This window comes from Solenopsis invicta, chromosome 3 (assembly GCF_016802725.1).
Source record: "Solenopsis invicta isolate M01_SB chromosome 3, UNIL_Sinv_3.0, whole genome shotgun sequence".
Classification (NCBI taxonomy): domain Eukaryota; kingdom Metazoa; phylum Arthropoda; class Insecta; order Hymenoptera; family Formicidae; genus Solenopsis; species Solenopsis invicta.
In genome coordinates this window covers 8,298,499-8,319,999 of record NC_052666.1, presented here as the reverse complement: position 1 = coordinate 8,319,999, position 21,501 = coordinate 8,298,499, and the positions used below count along the sequence as shown (strand labels likewise).

The 21,501-nt window shown below is 27.9% G+C and overlaps 3 protein-coding genes across 3 annotated transcripts; 1 reads left to right on the top strand and 2 right to left on the bottom strand.

The window, feature by feature from the left end:
* Positions 1 to 4,733: 4,733 nt before the first annotated feature.
* Positions 4,734 to 7,067, bottom strand: LOC105200296. Its single transcript, XM_026134718.2, has 3 exons — positions 6,440 to 7,067; positions 6,289 to 6,369; positions 4,734 to 4,977 (listed from the first exon to the last, which is right to left on the bottom strand). The coding sequence occupies exons 1-3, from the start codon at positions 6,720 to 6,722 to the stop codon at positions 4,781 to 4,783; spliced, it is 561 nt and encodes a 186-aa protein (XP_025990503.2). The 5' UTR covers positions 6,723 to 7,067; the 3' UTR covers positions 4,734 to 4,780.
* A 10-nt stretch (positions 7,068 to 7,077) lies between these two features.
* On the bottom strand, positions 7,078 to 9,824 carry LOC120357347. Its single transcript, XM_039447518.1, has 3 exons — positions 9,626 to 9,824; positions 8,827 to 8,961; positions 7,078 to 8,429 (listed from the first exon to the last, which is right to left on the bottom strand). The coding sequence occupies exons 2-3, from the start codon at positions 8,846 to 8,848 to the stop codon at positions 7,078 to 7,080; spliced, it is 1,374 nt and encodes a 457-aa protein (XP_039303452.1). The 5' UTR covers positions 8,849 to 8,961; positions 9,626 to 9,824.
* A 2,431-nt stretch (positions 9,825 to 12,255) lies between these two features.
* LOC113003770 lies at positions 12,256 to 17,453 on the top strand. The gene is made up of 6 exons (XM_039447367.1): positions 12,256 to 12,425; positions 12,492 to 12,562; positions 13,227 to 13,361; positions 13,759 to 15,747; positions 15,818 to 15,898; positions 17,210 to 17,453. The coding sequence occupies exons 1-6, from the start codon at positions 12,361 to 12,363 to the stop codon at positions 17,404 to 17,406; spliced, it is 2,538 nt and encodes an 845-aa protein (XP_039303301.1). The 5' UTR covers positions 12,256 to 12,360; the 3' UTR covers positions 17,407 to 17,453.
* The last annotated feature ends 4,048 nt before the right edge of the window (positions 17,454 to 21,501 follow it).

Here is a 21,501-nt window from a genome sequence, read left to right as displayed (position 1 = left end):
GGGCTATTATAGGGACACATTTTGGCGGGAATTGTATATATGGGCTATTATAAGGACATATTTTGGCGGGAACTACCTTAATACATTCATAATCATAACCAGAGTCATATTTATATTAAATAAATGTTTAAATCAGTCTAACATAACAGTTGACAGGTGCAACTCCCCTGCATGCTATTCTTGCAACCAAGTTATCAATTTACAACAAATGAAAGTTATGAACGTAATTCGTTTCTAAAATGCTAGAAAGGGTCTAATTTTATTTTCAAACCTTTTAACAATGTTGATTTTAAGACGAACGTATAGTTATGTTTAACAATTATCTTTGAACCGTTTTTCTCAAAACTACAAACGATTGAACCTCTATAGTGTATATCAAGGGTATGAATATGTATTTATTAGTAACAATGGGTTAATGAAGGGACATATATATTTTGGCGGGAATTGTACGTATGGGCTATTATAGGAACACATTTTGGCGGGAATTGTATAAATGGGCTATTATAAGGACATATTTTGGCGGGAACTACCTTAATACATTCATAATCATAACCTTAGTTATATTTATATTAAATAAATATTTAAATCAGTCTAACATAACAGTTGACAGGTGCAACTCCCCTGCATGCTATTCTTGCAACCGAGTTATCAATTTACAACAAATGAAAGTTATGAACGTAATTCGTTTCTAAAATGCTAGAAAGTGTCTAATTTTATTTTCAAACCTTTTAACAATGTTGATTTTAAGCTGAACGTATAGTTATGTTTAACAATTATCTTTGAACCGTTTTTCTCAAAACTACAAACGATTGAACCTCTATAGTGTATATCAAGGGTATGAATATGTATTTATTAGTAACAATGGGTTAATGAAGGGACATATATATTTTGGCGGGAATTGTACGTATGGGCTATTATAGGAACACATTTTGGCGGGAATTGTATAAATGGGCTATTATAAGGACATATTTTGGCGGGAACTACCTTAATACATTCATAATCATAACCATAGTCATATTTATATTAAATAAATATTTAAATCAGTCTAACATAACAGTTGACAGGTGCAATTCCCCTGCATGCTATTCTTGCAACCGAGTTATCAATTTAAACAAACGAAAGTTATGAACGTAATTCGTTTCTAAAATGCTAGAAAGTGTCTAATTTTATTTTCAAACCTTTTAACAATGTTGATTTTAAGTTGAACGTATAGTTATGTTTAACAATTATCTTTGAACCATTTTTCTCAAAACTACAAACGATTGAACCTGTATAGTGTATATCAAGGGTATGAATATGTATTTATTAGTAACAATGGGTTAATGAAGGGACATATATATTTTGGCGGGAATTGTACGTATGGGCTATTATAGGAACACATTTTGGCGGGAATTGTATAAATGGGCTATTATAAGGACATATTTTGGCGGGAACTACCTTAATACATTCATAATCATAACCTTAGTTATATTTATATTAAATAAATATTTAAATCAGTCTAACATAACAGTTGACAGGTGCAACTCCCCTGCATGCTATTCTTGCAACCGAGTTATCAATTTACAACAAATGAAAGTTATGAACGTAATTCGTTTCTAAAATGTTAGAAAGTGTCTAATTTTATTTTCAAACCTTTTAACAATGTTGATTTTAAGTTGAATATATAGTTATGTTTAACAATTATCTTTGAACCGTTTTTCTCAAAACTACAAACGATTGAACCTGTATAGTGTATATCAAGGGTATGAATATGTATTTATTAGTAACAATGGGTTAATGAAGGGACATATATATTTTGGCGGGAATTGTACGTATGGGCTATTATAAGGACATATTTTGGCGGGAACTACCTTAATACATTCATAATCATAACCTTAGTCATATTTATAATAAATAAATATTTAAATCAGTCTAACATAACAGTTGACAGGTGTGACTCTCCTCCATACTGTTGTTGCAATCAATTTATCAATTTACAGTTATCAGCAACAATGGCTTCGTATGGAAACATATTTTGATGCTATTTTACGTATGGACTATTATAGGGACATATTTTGGCGGAAACTATCTTGACACATATATTGGAAATATATATGTTCATTTTAAAATTAACATTGTTAGAAGCTTCGGAAATAAAGTTAAATATTTTCCAGCATTTCAAAAAGGAATTGTGTTCATTACTTTTATTTGTTGTAACTCGGTTGTAACAATAGCATGCAGGGAAGTCACATTTGTCAACAGTTATGTTAGACTGACTTAAGTATAGAATTATTTTTTATAAATATGACTATGGATATAATTATGAATGTGTCAAGGTAGTCCCCGCCAAAATATGTCCTTATAATAGCCCATACGTACAATTCGCGCCAAAATATGTCCCCATATTAACCCATTGTTACTATTAAATACATATTTATGGCCTTAAAATAGATTGTATAGGTTCAATCGTTTACTGTTTTGAGAAAAATGGTACCGAGATAATTGCTAAACATATTGTAAGTATATTTTCGAAACGTAAACGTCTGCACTAGTGATGCAATTGAACAGCGGTTAAAGATTACTCAACACCTTAACACATTTAGAATTATTATCATAGTCATATTTATATTAAATAATTTTATAGTTATGTCAGTCTAACATAACAGTTGATGGGTATAACTTCCCTGCACGCTATTGTTGCAACCGAGTTATCAATTCAGTACAAATGAAAGTTATGAACATAATTTGTTTCTAAAATGCTGGAGAGTGTCTAATTTTATTTTTGAACACTTTAACAGTGTTAATATTAAAGTAAACATATAGTTGTGTCTAACAATTATCTTTAAACCGTTTTTCTCTAACTACAAACAGTTGAACGTGTATAGTCTACTTCAAGGGCATGAAAATGTATTTATTAGCAACAATGCGTTAATGTGGGGACATATGTTTCGGCGGGAATTGTACGTATGGGCTATTATAGGGACTCGGATGCATATAATTAAATCTTTTTACGATTCAATGTAACGTGAATCAAACGATGTCACCCAATAGCTATAAATTTTAGTTATGCTGTATTTTGCATAATAATAATAAACAATTTGTATAACTTTTAACATTATAAGCTCAATATTCTTTTGATATAGATCGGGATTCCATACAAGGATTTAAGGTTATGCTTCCAAGTCTCTACAATAGCCCATACGTACAATTCCCTCCAAAATATATGTCCCCACGTTAACCCATTACTGCCAATAAATACATTTTTATGCCCTTGAAGTAGACTATACAGGTTCAATCGTTTCTAATTTGAGAAAAACGGTTTAAAGGTAATTGTTGGACACAGCATTACAATTACAAAAATACACTGTTAGTAAATTTTGAAGTATGTATTAATAAAATACAAAGGGATTTATAATGCCATTTACTTTATCTGCACTTTTGCTTCATTATTTTTGGTTTTGCTCTCTTATAGGTTGCTTTTTTATAAGTTTTGCATTTGTAATAATAATTTAAAAAATATATATTCATTTAACAAACCTGTAGTTTTCTCTAATGAAAACTGTTCACCTATTCTTATTTTTTTACACACCAATATTAAATAATAATTAAAAATAATTTACCGAAAGGCATTATGAAAAAGAGATTGCAAAAAAACTTACTGTGTAACAAACTGCATTTTAATTTATTAGCACATCTTCAAAATAGGAATCTTATATTTTTTAACTGTATACATATTCCTTTAATTATTGTTGATACAAGAGCAAATGAATTAAAATGATGAGAATACATCGCAGAAAAAAATGTAGATACCATATTATAAATCCCGTTTTAATTTATTGGTATCTTTTTAAAATTTATATGTTTTAACTTACAGAGAAAAGACGAAGGTGGTGAGCTCGTACATGTGGGCTCGTGAGGTATATCTTGTACAATTTATGTTAAATTCTAAAGGCAACCGTTAATATTACTTCGTAACAATCTATTTAAACATTGTAGGATGATCACTGTGTTTTCATTAAAGTTGAATTGCAGTGATTTTTACAGGTATATACTGTCTACGTATTTTTGAGAAGTACGTTAGATATTAATTTTTTAACTCTTTAATCTAGTTTGAAGGCCTCGAACGTGACTTCCAAATGCAATTAAATTTAGCATGTACCGTAATATGAATTCGGCATATAAAATTATATTATGTAATAAAAAGAATGACATAGTTGTCAACTATTTGCATTACGAGCGTAAGATTGCTCTTACGATTTTACAATCTCATAGTGAACGTTGCATAATGTTTACTCTAGCAGCAGACATTGTTTTAAAAAGTTATTTTTAAGTCAAAGAAATTATTAAAAAATTTTTTTTCAAATATAATGTTCATAAAATTTGTTTGGCATTTATTAATATGTAAAAGCTGCGGAGGATTATTAATTTGTGACTGTTATAATTAAAAATTATTTTTTATACATCAATTGTTAATATTCCACGATTTCCGTGCTATTTTACAAACCCATGCATTTGTTCCTCTTAATTTAATTGTAAATTACGTTTTAACGAAACTTGTGTTTGGATATTCAATTTTTAATTGTAATTATATATGTTGTGCATATTTCTTAAATATACGTGTATGTGTGACTGTAATAGAAAGGAAGAACAAAACATTTTTTGGATATTTTTATTTTTTATTTTTAATAAAGGCAAGTAAGATTACAAATTAGCAATTAAAAAAAAAATAAATGGAAAAAAATTTCGTTTTAATATGAAAAAGTAGTATGACAATTTTTGTAGTAAATAATTTTCAAACTTATTAAAATTTTTTTTTTTGCGAATATATCCATGCTCTCATTTGTGGAACTGTTCGTTGAGCCAGACAAGGAGTGATAGATATGAGATTTTGCATTTCTTTTCCAGTTATTGTTGTATCTGTTTGTAATGATGTTTTAAATGTTTCTAGTATAATTCTTTTTTCATCTTCTGTCCAAGCTGTTCGTTTAATAGGTTCATCTAAATATGAAGAAACATACAAAAAATTAAATTTATTTTTACAAATTGTATATCAATGAATCTTTTACATTTTGTTATTATTTAATAGAAAAGAAGAAGGTGATAATATGTTCAAGTTTCAAAACAATGAGGAAGCAGTGTATTTAAGTGATAAAGTGTATCTTGAAAACGTATAGAAATGCTCAAAAGTAAAAATGTCATAACAATTGTTACCTATTATGTATTGGCATATTAGCGCCATTAAAAAACGGGAAGCTACTGAACGAATAATTTTATATAAGCAACTGTTAAAATTTGTCATCTAATAACGAAGATAATAGGGGTAGCTATAATATCCATAATAGTCATAATAAGTTTGTTTTGCCTATACATTAGCTAAAAGTCTCGAAATTAAAAAATTGAAGATTTAATTTTTTCTTTTTTTCAATGACATGTCTTGGTTATCAATGCCTAAAATCAGCAAAGAAACAATTTGACTTATTATATAGCGTAAATGACCATATCTTCATGTAATTTTAGTGTATAATAAATTTTAAGCAAGTAAGTGAACCAAAGTAAATTTATACATAAATATTTATTAGTTTTCTAATGTATTGTATATAAAAAAATTTGATTTCATTCATAATGTTACTTTCTCATCAAATTTGCAAATAAATACTAGAAAATGTGATTTTATATAAGAATCAAAGACAAACAACATAAAAAAAGCTTTCAAACCAATAAGAGAATGGTGCTCAAATTTTATACATATTCTCAAAGGTAATAATGATATAACCAATGAAAATTTTTTTATTTTTGACAATGCTTTGAAATAACATATATTTAAAAAGAATAATAATTAATCGTTAATCATTTTTAATCGTATTTCAAAAATTATGTTTATAATTTATACAAAAAATTTTCTTAAAGAATATTTGTCCTATTGAAAAAATATTCAAATTGATATACTCGATAAATTATTTTACTTTTTATATTAATCAATTCGTTTCATCTTTCAATTAATGTTATAAATCTAAAAAAAAAACTAAAAGTAATAATGATTAAAACTAATTAATAATTCATTTTAATCAAAAACTACTAGTTTTAAGGAATTGATTGAATTAATCATAATTATATACAACTTGATTCACTTTATTATATTGACTGAAAATTGAATTTATCAAGATTTATTTCAAAACAACTAATGCACTTTAATAGTTTATTCTAATTAAGAATTAAATTTTCAATCGTAATTGTTAATCAAATAAGGTAATAAAATTTGGTTTAACCTTTACTTTGCATTAATCGAATGTACAAGATAAACATCCTCACCTTTTGATTTGCGAGTTTTTTTCCGTATTGCTTTTAATTCAGTCTTTGTACGTTCCTTATATGTTGAGAAAGATGATGAGCCTATGTTAAAAATAGGTTAAAATTTGAAAAAGCAATTTATATTTTGAAAATTAAAAAAGTTTCTACTCACTGTCATTTGATTGTTGCAAGTTAACTTCTGGAAAGGTGTCATCATTTTCCGTCATATCTGTACTATTTTCAGTCTCGCTTGCGTCCTCACTGTCAGTTTCATCAATTAAATTGTTTGCTTCATCTCTTACACCTTGTGCAGCTTCTAAAAGTTGTGAGATTTCTGTAATGTCCTTAACTATTACAGGATTTCTGTACACTTCTTTGTGTATTTTTTCATGATGGCCCATGAAATTGGCCAAATCTGTAATCTGGTTGTCTGTTAAATTAAGCGTAATTCCCATAGTGGCTATATGTTTTCTAAGTTTGGTACTACTTATTGTTTCAGGAAATTCGCTTCCGCTCTCTTTAGCAAAACGCTTCAAAACTTTATATGCACATAAATATTTTTCAATAGCTTTGTCATGTCCTGGAATACCAAATAAGTAAGGATTTGATGGATGTACTTTAGCTTCATGTCTGAACTGTAAAAATGTTCGTAAACATTTCAAATTCAGTTCGTCTAGTATTACAGGAACTGTTCTTCCTTTTTTTCCACGAATACAAAATCGCACATATTTTTGTGCTTGTTCTTTTTTATCTGTAGGTAATCCATTGAATGTTTCGATATTGTCATTAATTTTTTCGTAATTTTCAAAATCAGGAAATTAATATTCGTTCAGTTTCTCCTGGCCGACGACGGTTAAACAATTGTATTGATGTTAAAGTAGCTTCTCCAAGAGAAATCCATGCAGATAATAGAAATTTGTTTTGCAATTTATTGTATGATTCTCTTTGCACTTTCAATAGATAACTGCGCAATGTTTTTATATCATTAATTGTAGGAAGTTTTGTGCTCTTTTGTCTTTTAAATTGAGTTTGAGATTCGACTACAGTTTTGTTAACACTTGATCCATAATCAACGGTCAAGAGTTTTAAAAAGTTTTTCGTATTTATTTTCATAGTATCATTATGTTCTTTTATGCATTTTGTTATTAAGAGCTCGCCTATATGCTTCACGTAAGTACCAAGGTTAGATGCATTAGCAGGTTTTTCATAGATATCTTTTTCTTTGTTATATTGTGCAACAATATTTACAGCGTCTATAAAAGTATCATAATATTTTGGATCATAAATAGAAGTTAAAGATGTTATATTATTATCAATACTCTTCATTGCTATCAATAGGCGAGTTACAAGGCGCAGTCGAGCTCGAATCATTTTTATATGATGCGTTGAATGCCTATATTTTTTAGACTGGGTGTTTGCGTATAATATCAGTAAATCATCGTAACGAATATTATATGATACGCCATCACTTCTCATTGTTGGTAATATTAATCGCCGTACTTTCTCATCAGCTTCTTTATGACATTTGCCCTCTATCCTCCGACCCATTACTTTAACAATACGACTTTGCTTTCCACTCCGACCTGTACATTTTCTAAAATGATGTCTTATTGATGATTTCAAATAGTGGCCCTTGCAACTTCCACATGCCAAATAATTTTTAAGTAATTTAGGATTATTTTCTCTTGGCCGCCTACATGGAATAAATCCTTTATTTTCATACTGTTTATTAATATTAAATTTAAAATTTCCTTGTTTTCTTAAACTATCGATAATTTTTCTTCTTTCACTACAACCTTTAGGTAAATATTTGAACTTTTGAACGTCAGGTTCCTCAGAATGAATTAATTCCAAATGTCGAGCAATCTTTGTTTGCATTTTGTGACAGAAGACACACATATATTTTTTCGTGCCAGTAAGTTTTGTAGGTATTTCTGTTTGATCATCTTGCCGAATTTCGCATGCCTGATTATTACTCACATCTATGCCTGTAGATATTGCCGAGTCGTTGTTTTGTGTATTAGAAAAACGCTTATTACATTTACTATCATCTTCACACGCATCTAATTTGTCTGTTTCTTCAAAATCACTAGTAATTGACGATTGTTCACTTTGTATATAATCAGGATCATAATCAGGATCATTACTTTCATTATCATTCTCTATTTACAGAAAAAAAAATTATCATGTCTTATTCTCCTTCGTCATTTTTTGTTCCTCACTTGCCCTCGTGGAGTCATTCGTGTTTTACGCTTCTATTAAAGAGTCATATCATAAAACAGTTTTTAATCGTAATTTTACTTTTAGTTTCTACTTTCTATTATACGATTAAAAAGCGAAATGGCATATAACAATTAATAAATCTATGTAATTTTAAAAATATATAAACAAGTGCATAGCACTTACTTTACCGGCAAACACGACGCGCATTTTGCTCGGAAACTAATGACTCCACGAGGAAGAGTGTCATAAGTATTAAAATATCTTATAAATAATAAACATAAAAACACTAGGAAGTAGTCATGAACATTATATTATCAATAATATGGGCTTTAATACCTTGTATTTCAGTATTATTCATATGTGCAGAATTTAAGTTGTTTATATTGTTTGTTTTAACGTTTTCTACTTTGGAAAAAGTGGAAAACAACTGGCTTTTGACATTATTATCCAATACTGAATTAGAAGATACATCTGTAATAAAATAAGTAACTAGATAATTTTTAATTATAAAATAGCTAACTAATATCAATATATAAATAGAAACAAAAAAAAAATAATAATATAATAATTAATACTAGGGTTGGGAACACATTACTTTAAAAAAATAACGCATTATTCGTTTCTAATTTTAAAAAGTAACGCATTACCGTTACCATTATTTGAAAAGTAATGATTTGTTACATTTTCGTAACGCTAAAGTAGATTATTAGAATTTAAAGTTACATTGTTGAATAATCCATATTATGAGTATAAATAAGATGTATTGTAATTGGAAATTCTCTAAAGTAGTCTGTACAGAGAACACAGTTTTTTGTATTAAATTTGTCTAATAATTCTTTTTAAATTCTTTACATTAACATTAATTCTTTATATTTTACTATTTTTAGTATACAATTTTTATACAAGTTTAAATTAAATATTGTTTTCAGAAATTAATGTCGTTATTAAAAGTGCATTCTTTCCGCAAAAGTGCAATATTTTCCAATACTTTCATTGCTGAACATCTACAGCATATACGTAACATGATTTATAAATTTTCAATATTGCAGTGACTTGCAGGTTGAAACTTTTCTGAAAGCCTTCAACAATCGGTGCTGTATAAGTTCGCAATGTATTATATTAATATATTACAAACCTTTAACATTATCAAGGTACGATTGTCTTTGTATAACAAATTTAGTTGCTTCTATATTAATAATTTTACATCTGAAAATAAAAATATTTAATGTTTTTATACAATAACATAAAAATTACCATTTTGAAAGTACTCACTTATCTGTTGCCACCCCAGTCACAAAATCCAATTTTTTTTTATGACTACCTGTAATAAACGACATATCTGAATATGCTAATTAAATTATCTGTATTATTGCAAATTATTTTAAATTATGTATATTTTGTATAAGACACAAGTAAAATTAAATGAAAAATGCGTCACTCATATATAATTCCTGCAAGAAGGAACTGATTTAATAATTTTGGAAATTGAAATGTAATATTTATTAACGTTCATATCTTTGATAAGATTGAATAATAGTAATATTCATACAATTGTTTCTTATTTAGCTTTAATAATTATTTGTATATGAAACGTATAAAATTAAAATGTTTTTAATGTCATACATTTTGCAGGATGTACAGAATAATCCTTAAATGGAAAGCAAAACAATTAATATATTATAACACAGTTAAAGAAATTGAAGAAATAAAAAGTTACTACAATTTTACATTATCAATCATTTGTTTAGGTACACAAGTATATAATAATTGCATTTTCAGAAATATTCAATACTACAGAAACTTTTAATTTGTACGTTAACTTTTAATCATTCTGGCCAGAAGTGCCAAAACGAAGCCTAAATTGGTGAACTTTTTGTGGAAGATTGGAAAGTAATATAGCAGTCGTGTTTGTTTTATTATAAAAATTGTATTCCTGTCTGTCATTTAAATTTTAGAGAAGCAATTATGATTTTAAATCACAATTCCGCCACGTAAAATTGTGTGGAGTACGTTTGTACCCCACCACAGTTGTTAAGGATTAAAGATGCAGCTGGTGAAAATAACATTTAAAGCATTTAAAAGCATTTTGTCAAAAGCACTTACCATTATCTGTATCTGTTTGCTGCGTTGCTTTCTTTTCTTTATTGTGCATTTTATAAGGCGTTAATACAACTCGCGGACCTTGAAATGATAAAAACATAGAAGTAGTTTTCTAAGTTCTTACGTAATATAGAAAATATATATTTTACAAATAAAATACTTTTAATAAAGATGTATATACAAAATATGACATAATATTTGGAATATGTACTTACTGGCTGATGTCATTATATTTTGTAATACCATTTTTTTTTGCACCTTATTACGTTTGTTACATTTACCTTTGTTACGTTTTCTTAAAGAATACATTTTGCACTATCTACTACTGTCACTGAACGCTTGATTAATACTAAAGAAGTATAAAATTATAATGTACGCTGCATCGGACAAACGGCTCGAAATATACAGAGAGAGATATATGAATACTATTTACGCGCGCTTTTATCAACTTCCCTGTTGCTAACGGGAAAGTACAGGATTGCATGGAAGTTTACGCTTTACATAAATTACATAAAACATAGACTGTTGTCTAGATTGGTTTTTAGCGCTGGCAGAAAATTTTGGAACACAATTTAAGTGTAAAAAGTGCAAGCAATGCGAACAAACCTAATAACAATCAAAAAAGAACAGTCTATGTTTTATGTAATTTATGTAAAGCGTAAACTTCCGAGTGCAGTCGTGTACATACATACTTTCCTGTTGGCAACAGGGAGATTGGTAAAGGCGCACGTAAATATTAATCTATATCTCTGTGTATATCTCGAGCCGTTTATCCGGTGCAGCGTATGTTATAATTTTATACTTCTTTAGTATTAATCAAGTGTCCAGTCACAGTAGTAAACATTGTAAAATGTATTCTTTAAAGAAACGTAAGAAGGTGCAAAAAGAAGTGGTATTACAAAATATATTGACATCAGCCAGTAAGTGCATATTACAAATATTATGTCATGTATTTTGTATATACATGTTTATTAAAAATATTTTATTTGTAAAATATATACGTAAAACTTAAAAAACTACTTATGTGTTTTTATCATTTCAAGGTCCTCGAGTTATATTAAAGCGTTATAAGACGCACAATGCAGAAAAGGAAGCAACGCAGTAGACAGACTCAGATAATGGTAAGTGCTTTTGACATAATGCTTTTAAATTCTTATGACTACTTTCACCAACAGCATCTTTAACTCTTAACCTCTCTAGTGAGGTACAAACGTACCCCACACAATTTTACGTGGCGAAATTGTAATCTAAAATCATAATTACTTCTCTAAAATTTAAATGACAAAGAGAAAGAGAAAGAGAAATACAATTTTTATAATGAAACAAACTCGACTGCTCTACTACTTTCCATTTTTCCACAAAAAATTCACCAAGTTATGCTTCATTTTGACATTTCTAGCCAGATTGGTTAAGAGTTAAAGTACAAATATTAATTGTTTTGCTTTCCACTTAAGGATATATTATTCTGTACATTCTTGCAAAATGTATGACACTAAAAACATTTTAATTTTATACGTTTCATATACAAATAATTATTAAAGCTAAATAAGAAACAATTGTATGAATATTACTATTATTCAATCTTATCAAAGATATGAACGTTAATAAATATTACATTTCAATTTCCAAAATTATTAAATCAGTTCCTTCTTGCAGGAATTATATATGAGTGACGCATTTTTCATTTAATTTTACTTGTGTCTTATACAAAATATACATAATTTAAAATAATTTGCAATAATACAGATAATTTAATTAGCATATTCAGATATGTCGTTTATTACAGGTAGTCATAAAAAAAAATTGGATTTTGTGACTGGGGTGGCAACAGATAAGTGAGTACTTTCAAAATGGTAATTTTTATGTTATTGTATAAAAACATTAAATATTTTTATTTTCAGATGTAAAATTATTAATATAGAAGCAACTAAATTTGTTATACAAAGACAATCGTACCTTGATAATGTTAAAGGTTTGTAATATATTAATATAATACATTGCGAACTTATACAGCACCGATTGTTGAAGGCTTTCAGAAAAGTTTCAACCTGCAAGTCACTGCAATATTGAAAATTTATAAATCATGTTACGTATATGCTGTAGATGTTCAGCAATGAAAGTATTGGAAAATATTGCACTTTTGCGGAAAGAATGCACTTTTAATAACGACATTAATTTCTGAAAACAATATTTAATTTAAACTTGTATAAAAATTGTATACTAAAAATAGTAAAATATAAAGAATTAATGTTAATGTAAAGAATTTAAAAAGAATTATTAGACAAATTTAATACAAAAAACTGTGTTCTCTGTACAGACTACTTTAGAGAATTTCCAATTACAATACATCTTATTTATACTCATAATATGGATTATTCAACAATGTAACTTTAAATTCTAATAATCTACTTTAGCGTTACGAAAATGTAACAAATCATTACTTTTCAAATAATGGTAACGGTAATGCGTTACTTTTTAAAATTAGAAACGAATAATGCGTTATTTTTTTAAAGTAATGTGTTCCCAACCCTAGTATTAATTATTATATTATTATTTTTTTTTTGTTTCTATTTATATATTGATATTAGTTAGCTATTTTATAATTAAAAATTATCTAGTTACTTATTTTATTACAGATGTATCTTCTAATTCAGTATTGGATAATAATGTCAAAAGCCAGTTGTTTTCCACTTTTTCCAAAGTAGAAAACGTTAAAACAAACAATATAAACAACTTAAATTCTGCACATATGAATAATACTGAAATACAAGGTATTAAAGCCCATATTATTGATAATATAATGTTCATGACTACTTCCTAGTGTTTTTATGTTTATTATTTATAAGATATTTTAATACTTATGACACTCTTCCTCGTGGAGTCATTAGTTTCCGAGCAAAATGCGCGTCGTGTTTGCCGGTAAAGTAAGTGCTATGCACTTGTTTATATATTTTTAAAATTACATAGATTTATTAATTGTTATATGCCATTTCGCTTTTTAATCGTATAATAGAAAGTAGAAACTAAAAGTAAAATTACGATTAAAAACTGTTTTATGATATGACTCTTTAATAGAAGCGTAAAACACGAATGACTCCACGAGGGCAAGTGAGGAACAAAAAATGACGAAGGAGAATAAGACATGATAATTTTTTTTTCTGTAAATAGAGAATGATAATGAAAGTAATGATCCTGATTATGATCCTGATTATATACAAAGTGAACAATCGTCAATTACTAGTGATTTTGAAGAAACAGACAAATTAGATGCGTGTGAAGATGATAGTAAATGTAATAAGCGTTTTTCTAATACACAAAACAACGACTCGGCAATATCTACAGGCATAGATGTGAGTAATAATCAGGCATGCGAAATTCGGCAAGATGATCAAACAGAAATACCTACAAAACTTACTGGCACGAAAAAATATATGTGTGTCTTCTGTCACAAAATGCAAACAAAGATTGCTCGACATTTGGAATTAATTCATTCTGAGGAACCTGACGTTCAAAAGTTCAAATATTTACCTAAAGGTTGTAGTGAAAGAAGAAAAATTATCGATAGTTTAAGAAAACAAGGAAATTTTAAATTTAATATTAATAAACAGTATGAAAATAAAGGATTTATTCCATGTAGGCGGCCAAGAGAAAATAATCCTAAATTACTTAAAAATTATTTGGCATGTGGAAGTTGCAAGGGCCACTATTTGAAATCATCAATAAGACATCATTTTAGAAAATGTACAGGTCGGAGTGGAAAGCAAAGTCGTATTGTTAAAGTAATGGGTCGGAGGATAGAGGGCAAATGTCATAAAGAAGCTGATGAGAAAGTACGGCGATTAATATTACCAACAATGAGAAGTGATGGCGTATCATATAATATTCGTTACGATGATTTACTGATATTATACGCAAACACCCAGTCTAAAAAATATAGGCATTCAACGCATCATATAAAAATGATTCGAGCTCGACTGCGCCTTGTAACTCGCCTATTGATAGCAATGAAGAGTATTGATAATAATATAACATCTTTAACTTCTATTTATGATCCAAAATATTATGATACTTTTATAGACGCTGTAAATATTGTTGCACAATATAACAAAGAAAAAGATATCTATGAAAAACCTGCTAATGCATCTAACCTTGGTACTTACGTGAAGCATATAGGCGAGCTCTTAATAACAAAATGCATAAAAGAACATAATGATACTATGAAAATAAATACGAAAAACTTTTTAAAACTCTTGACCGTTGATTATGGATCAAGTGTTAACAAAACTGTAGTCGAATCTCAAACTCAATTTAAAAGACAAAAGAGCACAAAACTTCCTACAATTAATGATATAAAAACATTGCGCAGTTATCTATTGAAAGTGCAAAGAGAATCATACAATAAATTGCAAAACAAATTTCTATTATCTGCATGGATTTCTCTTGGAGAAGCTACTTTAACATCAATACAATTGTTTAACCGTCGTCGGCCAGGAGAAACTGAACGAATATTAATTTCCTATTTTGAAAATTACGAAAAAATTAATGACAATATCGAAACATTCAATGGATTACCTACAGATAAAAAAGAACAAGCACAAAAATATGTGCGATTTTGTATTCGTGGAAAAAAAGGAAGAACAGTTCCTGTAATACTAGACGAACTGAATTTGAAATGTTTACGAACATTTTTACAGTTCAGACATGAAGCTAAAGTACATCCATCAAATCCTTACTTATTTGGTATTCCAGGACATGACAAAGCTATTGAAAAATATTTATGTGCATATAAAGTTTTGAAGCGTTTTGCTAAAGAGAGCGGAAGCGAATTTCCTGAAACAATAAGTAGTACCAAACTTAGAAAACATATAGCCACTATGGGAATTACGCTTAATTTAACAGACAACCAGATTACAGATTTGGCCAATTTCATGGGCCATCATGAAAAAATACACAAAGAAGTGTACAGAAATCCTGTAATAGTTAAGGACATTACAGAAATCTCACAACTTTTAGAAGCTGCACAAGGTGTAAGAGATGAAGCAAACAATTTAATTGATGAAACTGACAGTGAGGACGCAAGCGAGACTGAAAATAGTACAGATATGACGGAAAATGATGACACCTTTCCAGAAGTTAACTTGCAACAATCAAATGACAGTGAGTAGAAACTTTTTTAATTTTCAAAATATAAATTGCTTTTTCAAATTTTAACCTATTTTTAACATAGGCTCATCATCTTTCTCAACATATAAGGAACGTACAAAGACTGAATTAAAAGCAATACGGAAAAAAACTCGCAAATCAAAAGGTGAGGATGTTTATCTTGTACATTCGATTAATGCAAAGTAAAGGTTAAACCAAATTTTATTACCTTATTTGATTAACAATTACGATTGAAAATTTAATTCTTAATTAGAATAAACTATTAAAGTGCATTAGTTGTTTTGAAATAAATCTTGATAAATTCAATTTTCAGTCAATATAATAAAGTGAATCAAGTTGTATATAATTATGATTAATTCAATCAATTCCTTAAAACTAGTAGTTTTTGATTAAAATGAATTATTAATTAGTTTTAATCATTATTACTTTTAGTTTTTTTTTTAGATTTATAACATTAATTGAAAGATGAAACGAATTGATTAATATAAAAAGTAAAATAATTTATCGAGTATATCAATTTGAATATTTTTTCAATAGGACAAATATTCTTTAAGAAAATTTTTTGTATAAATTATAAACATAATTTTTGAAATACGATTAAAAATGATTAACGATTAATTATTATTCTTTTTAAATATATGTTATTTCAAAGCATTGTCAAAAATAAAAAAATTTTCATTGGTTATATCATTATTACCTTTGAGAATATGTATAAAATTTGAGCACCATTCTCTTATTGGTTTGAAAGCTTTTTTTATGTTGTTTGTCTTTGATTCTTATATAAAATCACATTTTCTAGTATTTATTTGCAAATTTGATGAGAAAGTAACATTATGAATGAAATCAAATTTTTTTATATACAATACATTAGAAAACTAATAAATATTTATGTATAAATTTACTTTGGTTCACTTACTTGCTTAAAATTTATTATACACTAAAATTACATGAAGATATGGTCATTTACGCTATATAATAAGTCAAATTGTTTCTTTGCTGATTTTAGGCATTGATAACCAAGACATGTCATTGAAAAAAAGAAAAAATTAAATCTTCAATTTTTTAATTTCGAGACTTTTAGCTAATGTATAGGCAAAACAAACTTATTATGACTATTATGGATATTATAGCTACCCCTATTATCTTCGTTATTAGATGACAAATTTTAACAGTTGCTTATATAAAATTATTCGTTCAGTAGCTTCCCGTTTTTTAATGGCGCTAATATGCCAATACATAATAGGTAACAATTGTTATGACATTTTTACTTTTGAGCATTTCTATACGTTTTCAAGATACACTTTATCACTTAAATACACTGCTTCCTCATTGTTTTGAAACTTGAACATATTATCACCTTCTTCTTTTCTATTAAATAATAACAAAATGTAAAAGATTCATTGATATACAATTTGTAAAAATAAATTTAATTTTTTGTATGTTTCTTCATATTTAGATGAACCTATTAAACGAACAGCTTGGACAGAAGATGAAAAAAGAATTATACTAGAAACATTTAAAACATCATTACAAACAGATACAACAATAACTGGAAAAGAAATGCAAAATCTCATATCTATCACTCCTTGTCTGGCTCAACGAACAGTTCCACAAATGAGAGCATGGATATATTCGCAAAAAAAAAAATTTTAATAAGTTTGAAAATTATTTACTACAAAAATTGTCATACTACTTTTTCATATTAAAACGAAATTTTTTTCCATTTATTTTTTTTTAATTGCTAATTTGTAATCTTACTTGCCTTTATTAAAAATAAAAAATAAAAATATCCAAAAAATGTTTTGTTCTTCCTTTCTATTACAGTCACACATACACGTATATTTAAGAAATATGCACAACATATATAATTACAATTAAAAATTGAATATCCAAACACAAGTTTCGTTAAAACCTAATTTACAATTAAATTAAGAGGAACAAATGCATGGGTTTGTAAAATAGCACGGAAATCGTGGAATATTAACAATTGATGTATAAAAAATAATTTTTAATTATAACAGTCACAAATTAATAATCCTCCGCAGCTTTTACATATTAATAAATGCCAAACAAATTTTATGAACATTATATTTGAAAAAAATTTTTTTAATAATTTCTTTGACTTAAAAATAACTTTTTAAAACAATGTCTGCTGCTAGAGTAAACATTATGCAACGTTCACTATGAGATTGTAAAATCGTAAGAGCAATCTTACGCTCGTAATGCAAATAGTTGACAACTATGTCATTCTTTTTATTACATAATATAATTTTATATGCCGAATTCATATTACGGTACATGCTAAATTTAATTGCATTTGGAAGTCACGTTCGAGGCCTTCAAACTAGATTAAAGAGTTAAAAAATTAATATCTAACGTACTTCTCAAAAATACGTAGACAGTATATACCTGTAAAAATCACTGCAATTCAACTTTAATGAAAACACAGTGATCATCCTACAATGTTTAAATAGATTGTTACGAAGTAATATTAACGGTTGCCTTTAGAATTTAACATAAATTGTACAAGATATACCTCACGAGCCCACATGTACGAGCTCACCACCTTCGTCTTTTCTCTGTAAGTTAAAACATATAAATTTTAAAAAGATACCAATAAATTAAAACGGGATTTATAATATGGTATCTACATTTTTTTCTGCGATGTATTCTCATCATTTTAATTCATTTGCTCTTGTATCAACAATAATTAAAGGAATATGTATACAGTTAAAAAATATAAGATTCCTATTTTGAAGATGTGCTAATAAATTAAAATGCAGTTTGTTACACAGTAAGTTTTTTTGCAATCTCTTTTTCATAATGCCTTTCGGTAAATTATTTTTAATTATTATTTAATATTGGTGTGTAAAAAAATAAGAATAGGTGAACAGTTTTCATTAGAGAAAACTACAGGTTTGTTAAATGAATATATATTTTTTAAATTATTATTACAAATGCAAAACTTATAAAAAAGCAACCTATAAGAGAGCAAAACCAAAAATAATGAAGCAAAAGTGCAGATAAAGTAAATGGCATTATAAATCCCTTTGTATTTTATTAATACATACTTCAAAATTTACTAACAGTGTATTTTTGTAATTGTAATGCTGTGTCCAACAATTACCTTTAAACCGTTTTTCTCAAATTAGAAACGATTGAACCTGTATAGTCTACTTCAAGGGCATAAAAATGTATTTATTGGCAGTAATGGGTTAACGTGGGGACATATATTTTGGAGGGAATTGTACGTATGGGCTATTGTAGAGACTTGGAAGCATAACCTTAAATCCTTGTATGGAATCCCGATCTATATCAAAAGAATATTGAGCTTATAATGTTAAAAGTTATACAAATTGTTTATTATTATTATGCAAAATACAGCATAACTAAAATTTATAGCTATTGGGTGACATCGTTTGATTCACGTTACATTGAATCGTAAAAAGATTTAATTATATGCATCCGAGTCCCTATAATAGCCCATACGTACAATTCCCGCCGAAACATATGTCCCCACATTAACGCATTGTTGCTAATAAATACATTTTCATGCCCTTGAAGTAGACTATACACGTTCAACTGTTGTAGTTAGAGAAAAACGGTTTAAAGATAATTGTTAGACACAACTATATGTTTACTTTAATATTAACACTGTTAAAGTGTTCAAAAATAAAATTAGACACTCTCCAGCATTTTAGAAACAAATTATGTTCATAACTTTCATTTGTACTGAATTGATAACTCGGTTGCAACAATAGCGTGCAGGGAAGTTATACCCATCAACTGTTATGTTAGACTGACATAACTATAAAATTATTTAATATAAATATGACTATGATAATAATTCTAAATGTGTTAAGGTGTTGAGTAATCTTTAACCGCTGTTCAATTGCATCACTAGTGCAGACGTTTACGTTTCGAAAATATACTTACAATATGTTTAGCAATTATCTCGGTACCATTTTTCTCAAAACAGTAAACGATTGAACCTATACAATCTATTTTAAGGCCATAAATATGTATTTAATAGTAACAATGGGTTAATATGGGGACATATTTTGGCGCGAATTGTACGTATGGGCTATTATAAGGACATATTTTGGCGGGGACTACCTTGACACATTCATAATTATATCCATAGTCATATTTATAAAAAATAATTCTATACTTAAGTCAGTCTAACATAACTGTTGACAAATGTGACTTCCCTGCATGCTATTGTTACAACCGAGTTACAACAAATAAAAGTAATGAACACAATTCCTTTTTGAAATGCTGGAAAATATTTAACTTTATTTCCGAAGCTTCTAACAATGTTAATTTTAAAATGAACATATATATTTCCAATATATGTGTCAAGATAGTTTCCGCCAAAATATGTCCCTATAATAGTCCATACGTAAAATAGCATCAAAATATGTTTCCATACGAAGCCATTGTTGCTGATAACTGTAAATTGATAAATTGATTGCAACAACAGTATGGAGGAGAGTCACACCTGTCAACTGTTATGTTAGACTGATTTAAATATTTATTTATTATAAATATGACTAAGGTTATGATTATGAATGTATTAAGGTAGTTCCCGCCAAAATATGTCCTTATAATAGCCCATTTATACAATTCCCGCCAAAATGTGTTCCTATAATAGCCCATACGTACAATTCCCGCCAAAATATATATGTCCCTTCATTAACCCATTGTTACTAATAAATACATATTCATACCCTTGATATACACTATACAGGTTCAATCGTTTGTAGTTTTGAGAAAAACGGTTCAAAGATAATTGTTAAACATAACTATATATTCAACTTAAAATCAACATTGTTAAAAGGTTTGAAAATAAAATTAGACACTTTCTAACATTTTAGAAACGAATTACGTTCATAACTTTCATTTGTTGTAAATTGATAACTCGGTTGCAAGAATAGCATGCAGGGGAGTTGCACCTGTCAACTGTTATGTTAGACTGATTTAAATATTTATTTAATATAAATATAACTAAGGTTATGATTATGAATGTATTAAGGTAGTTCCCGCCAAAATATGTCCTTATAATAGCCCATTTATACAATTCCCGCCAAAATGTGTTCCTATAATAGCCCATACGTACAATTCCCGCCAAAATATATATGTCCCTTCATTAACCCATTGTTACTAATAAATACATATTCATACCCTTGATATACACTATACAGGTTCAATCGTTTGTAGTTTTGAGAAAAACGGTTCAAAGGTAATTGTTAAACATAACTATACGTTCAACTTAAAATCAACATTGTTAAAAGGTTTGAAAATAAAATTAGACACTTTCTAGCATTTTAGAAACGAATTACGTTCATAACTTTCGTTTGTTGTAAATTGATAACTCGGTTGCAAGAATAGCATGCAGGGGAGTTGCACCTGTCAACTGTTATGTTAGACTGATTTAAATATTTATTTAATATAAATATGACTATGGTTATGATTATGAATGTATTAAGGTAGTTCCCGCCAAAATATGTCCTTATAATAGCCCATTTATACAATTCCCGCCAAAATGTGTTCCTATAATAGCCCATACGTACAATTCCCGCCAAAATATATATGTCCCTTCATTAACCCATTGTTACTAATAAATACATCTTCATATCCTTGATATACACTATACAGGTTCAATCGTTTGTAGTTTTGAGAAAAACGGTTCAAAGATAATTGTTAAACATAACTATTTATTCAACTTAAAATCAACATTGTTAAAAG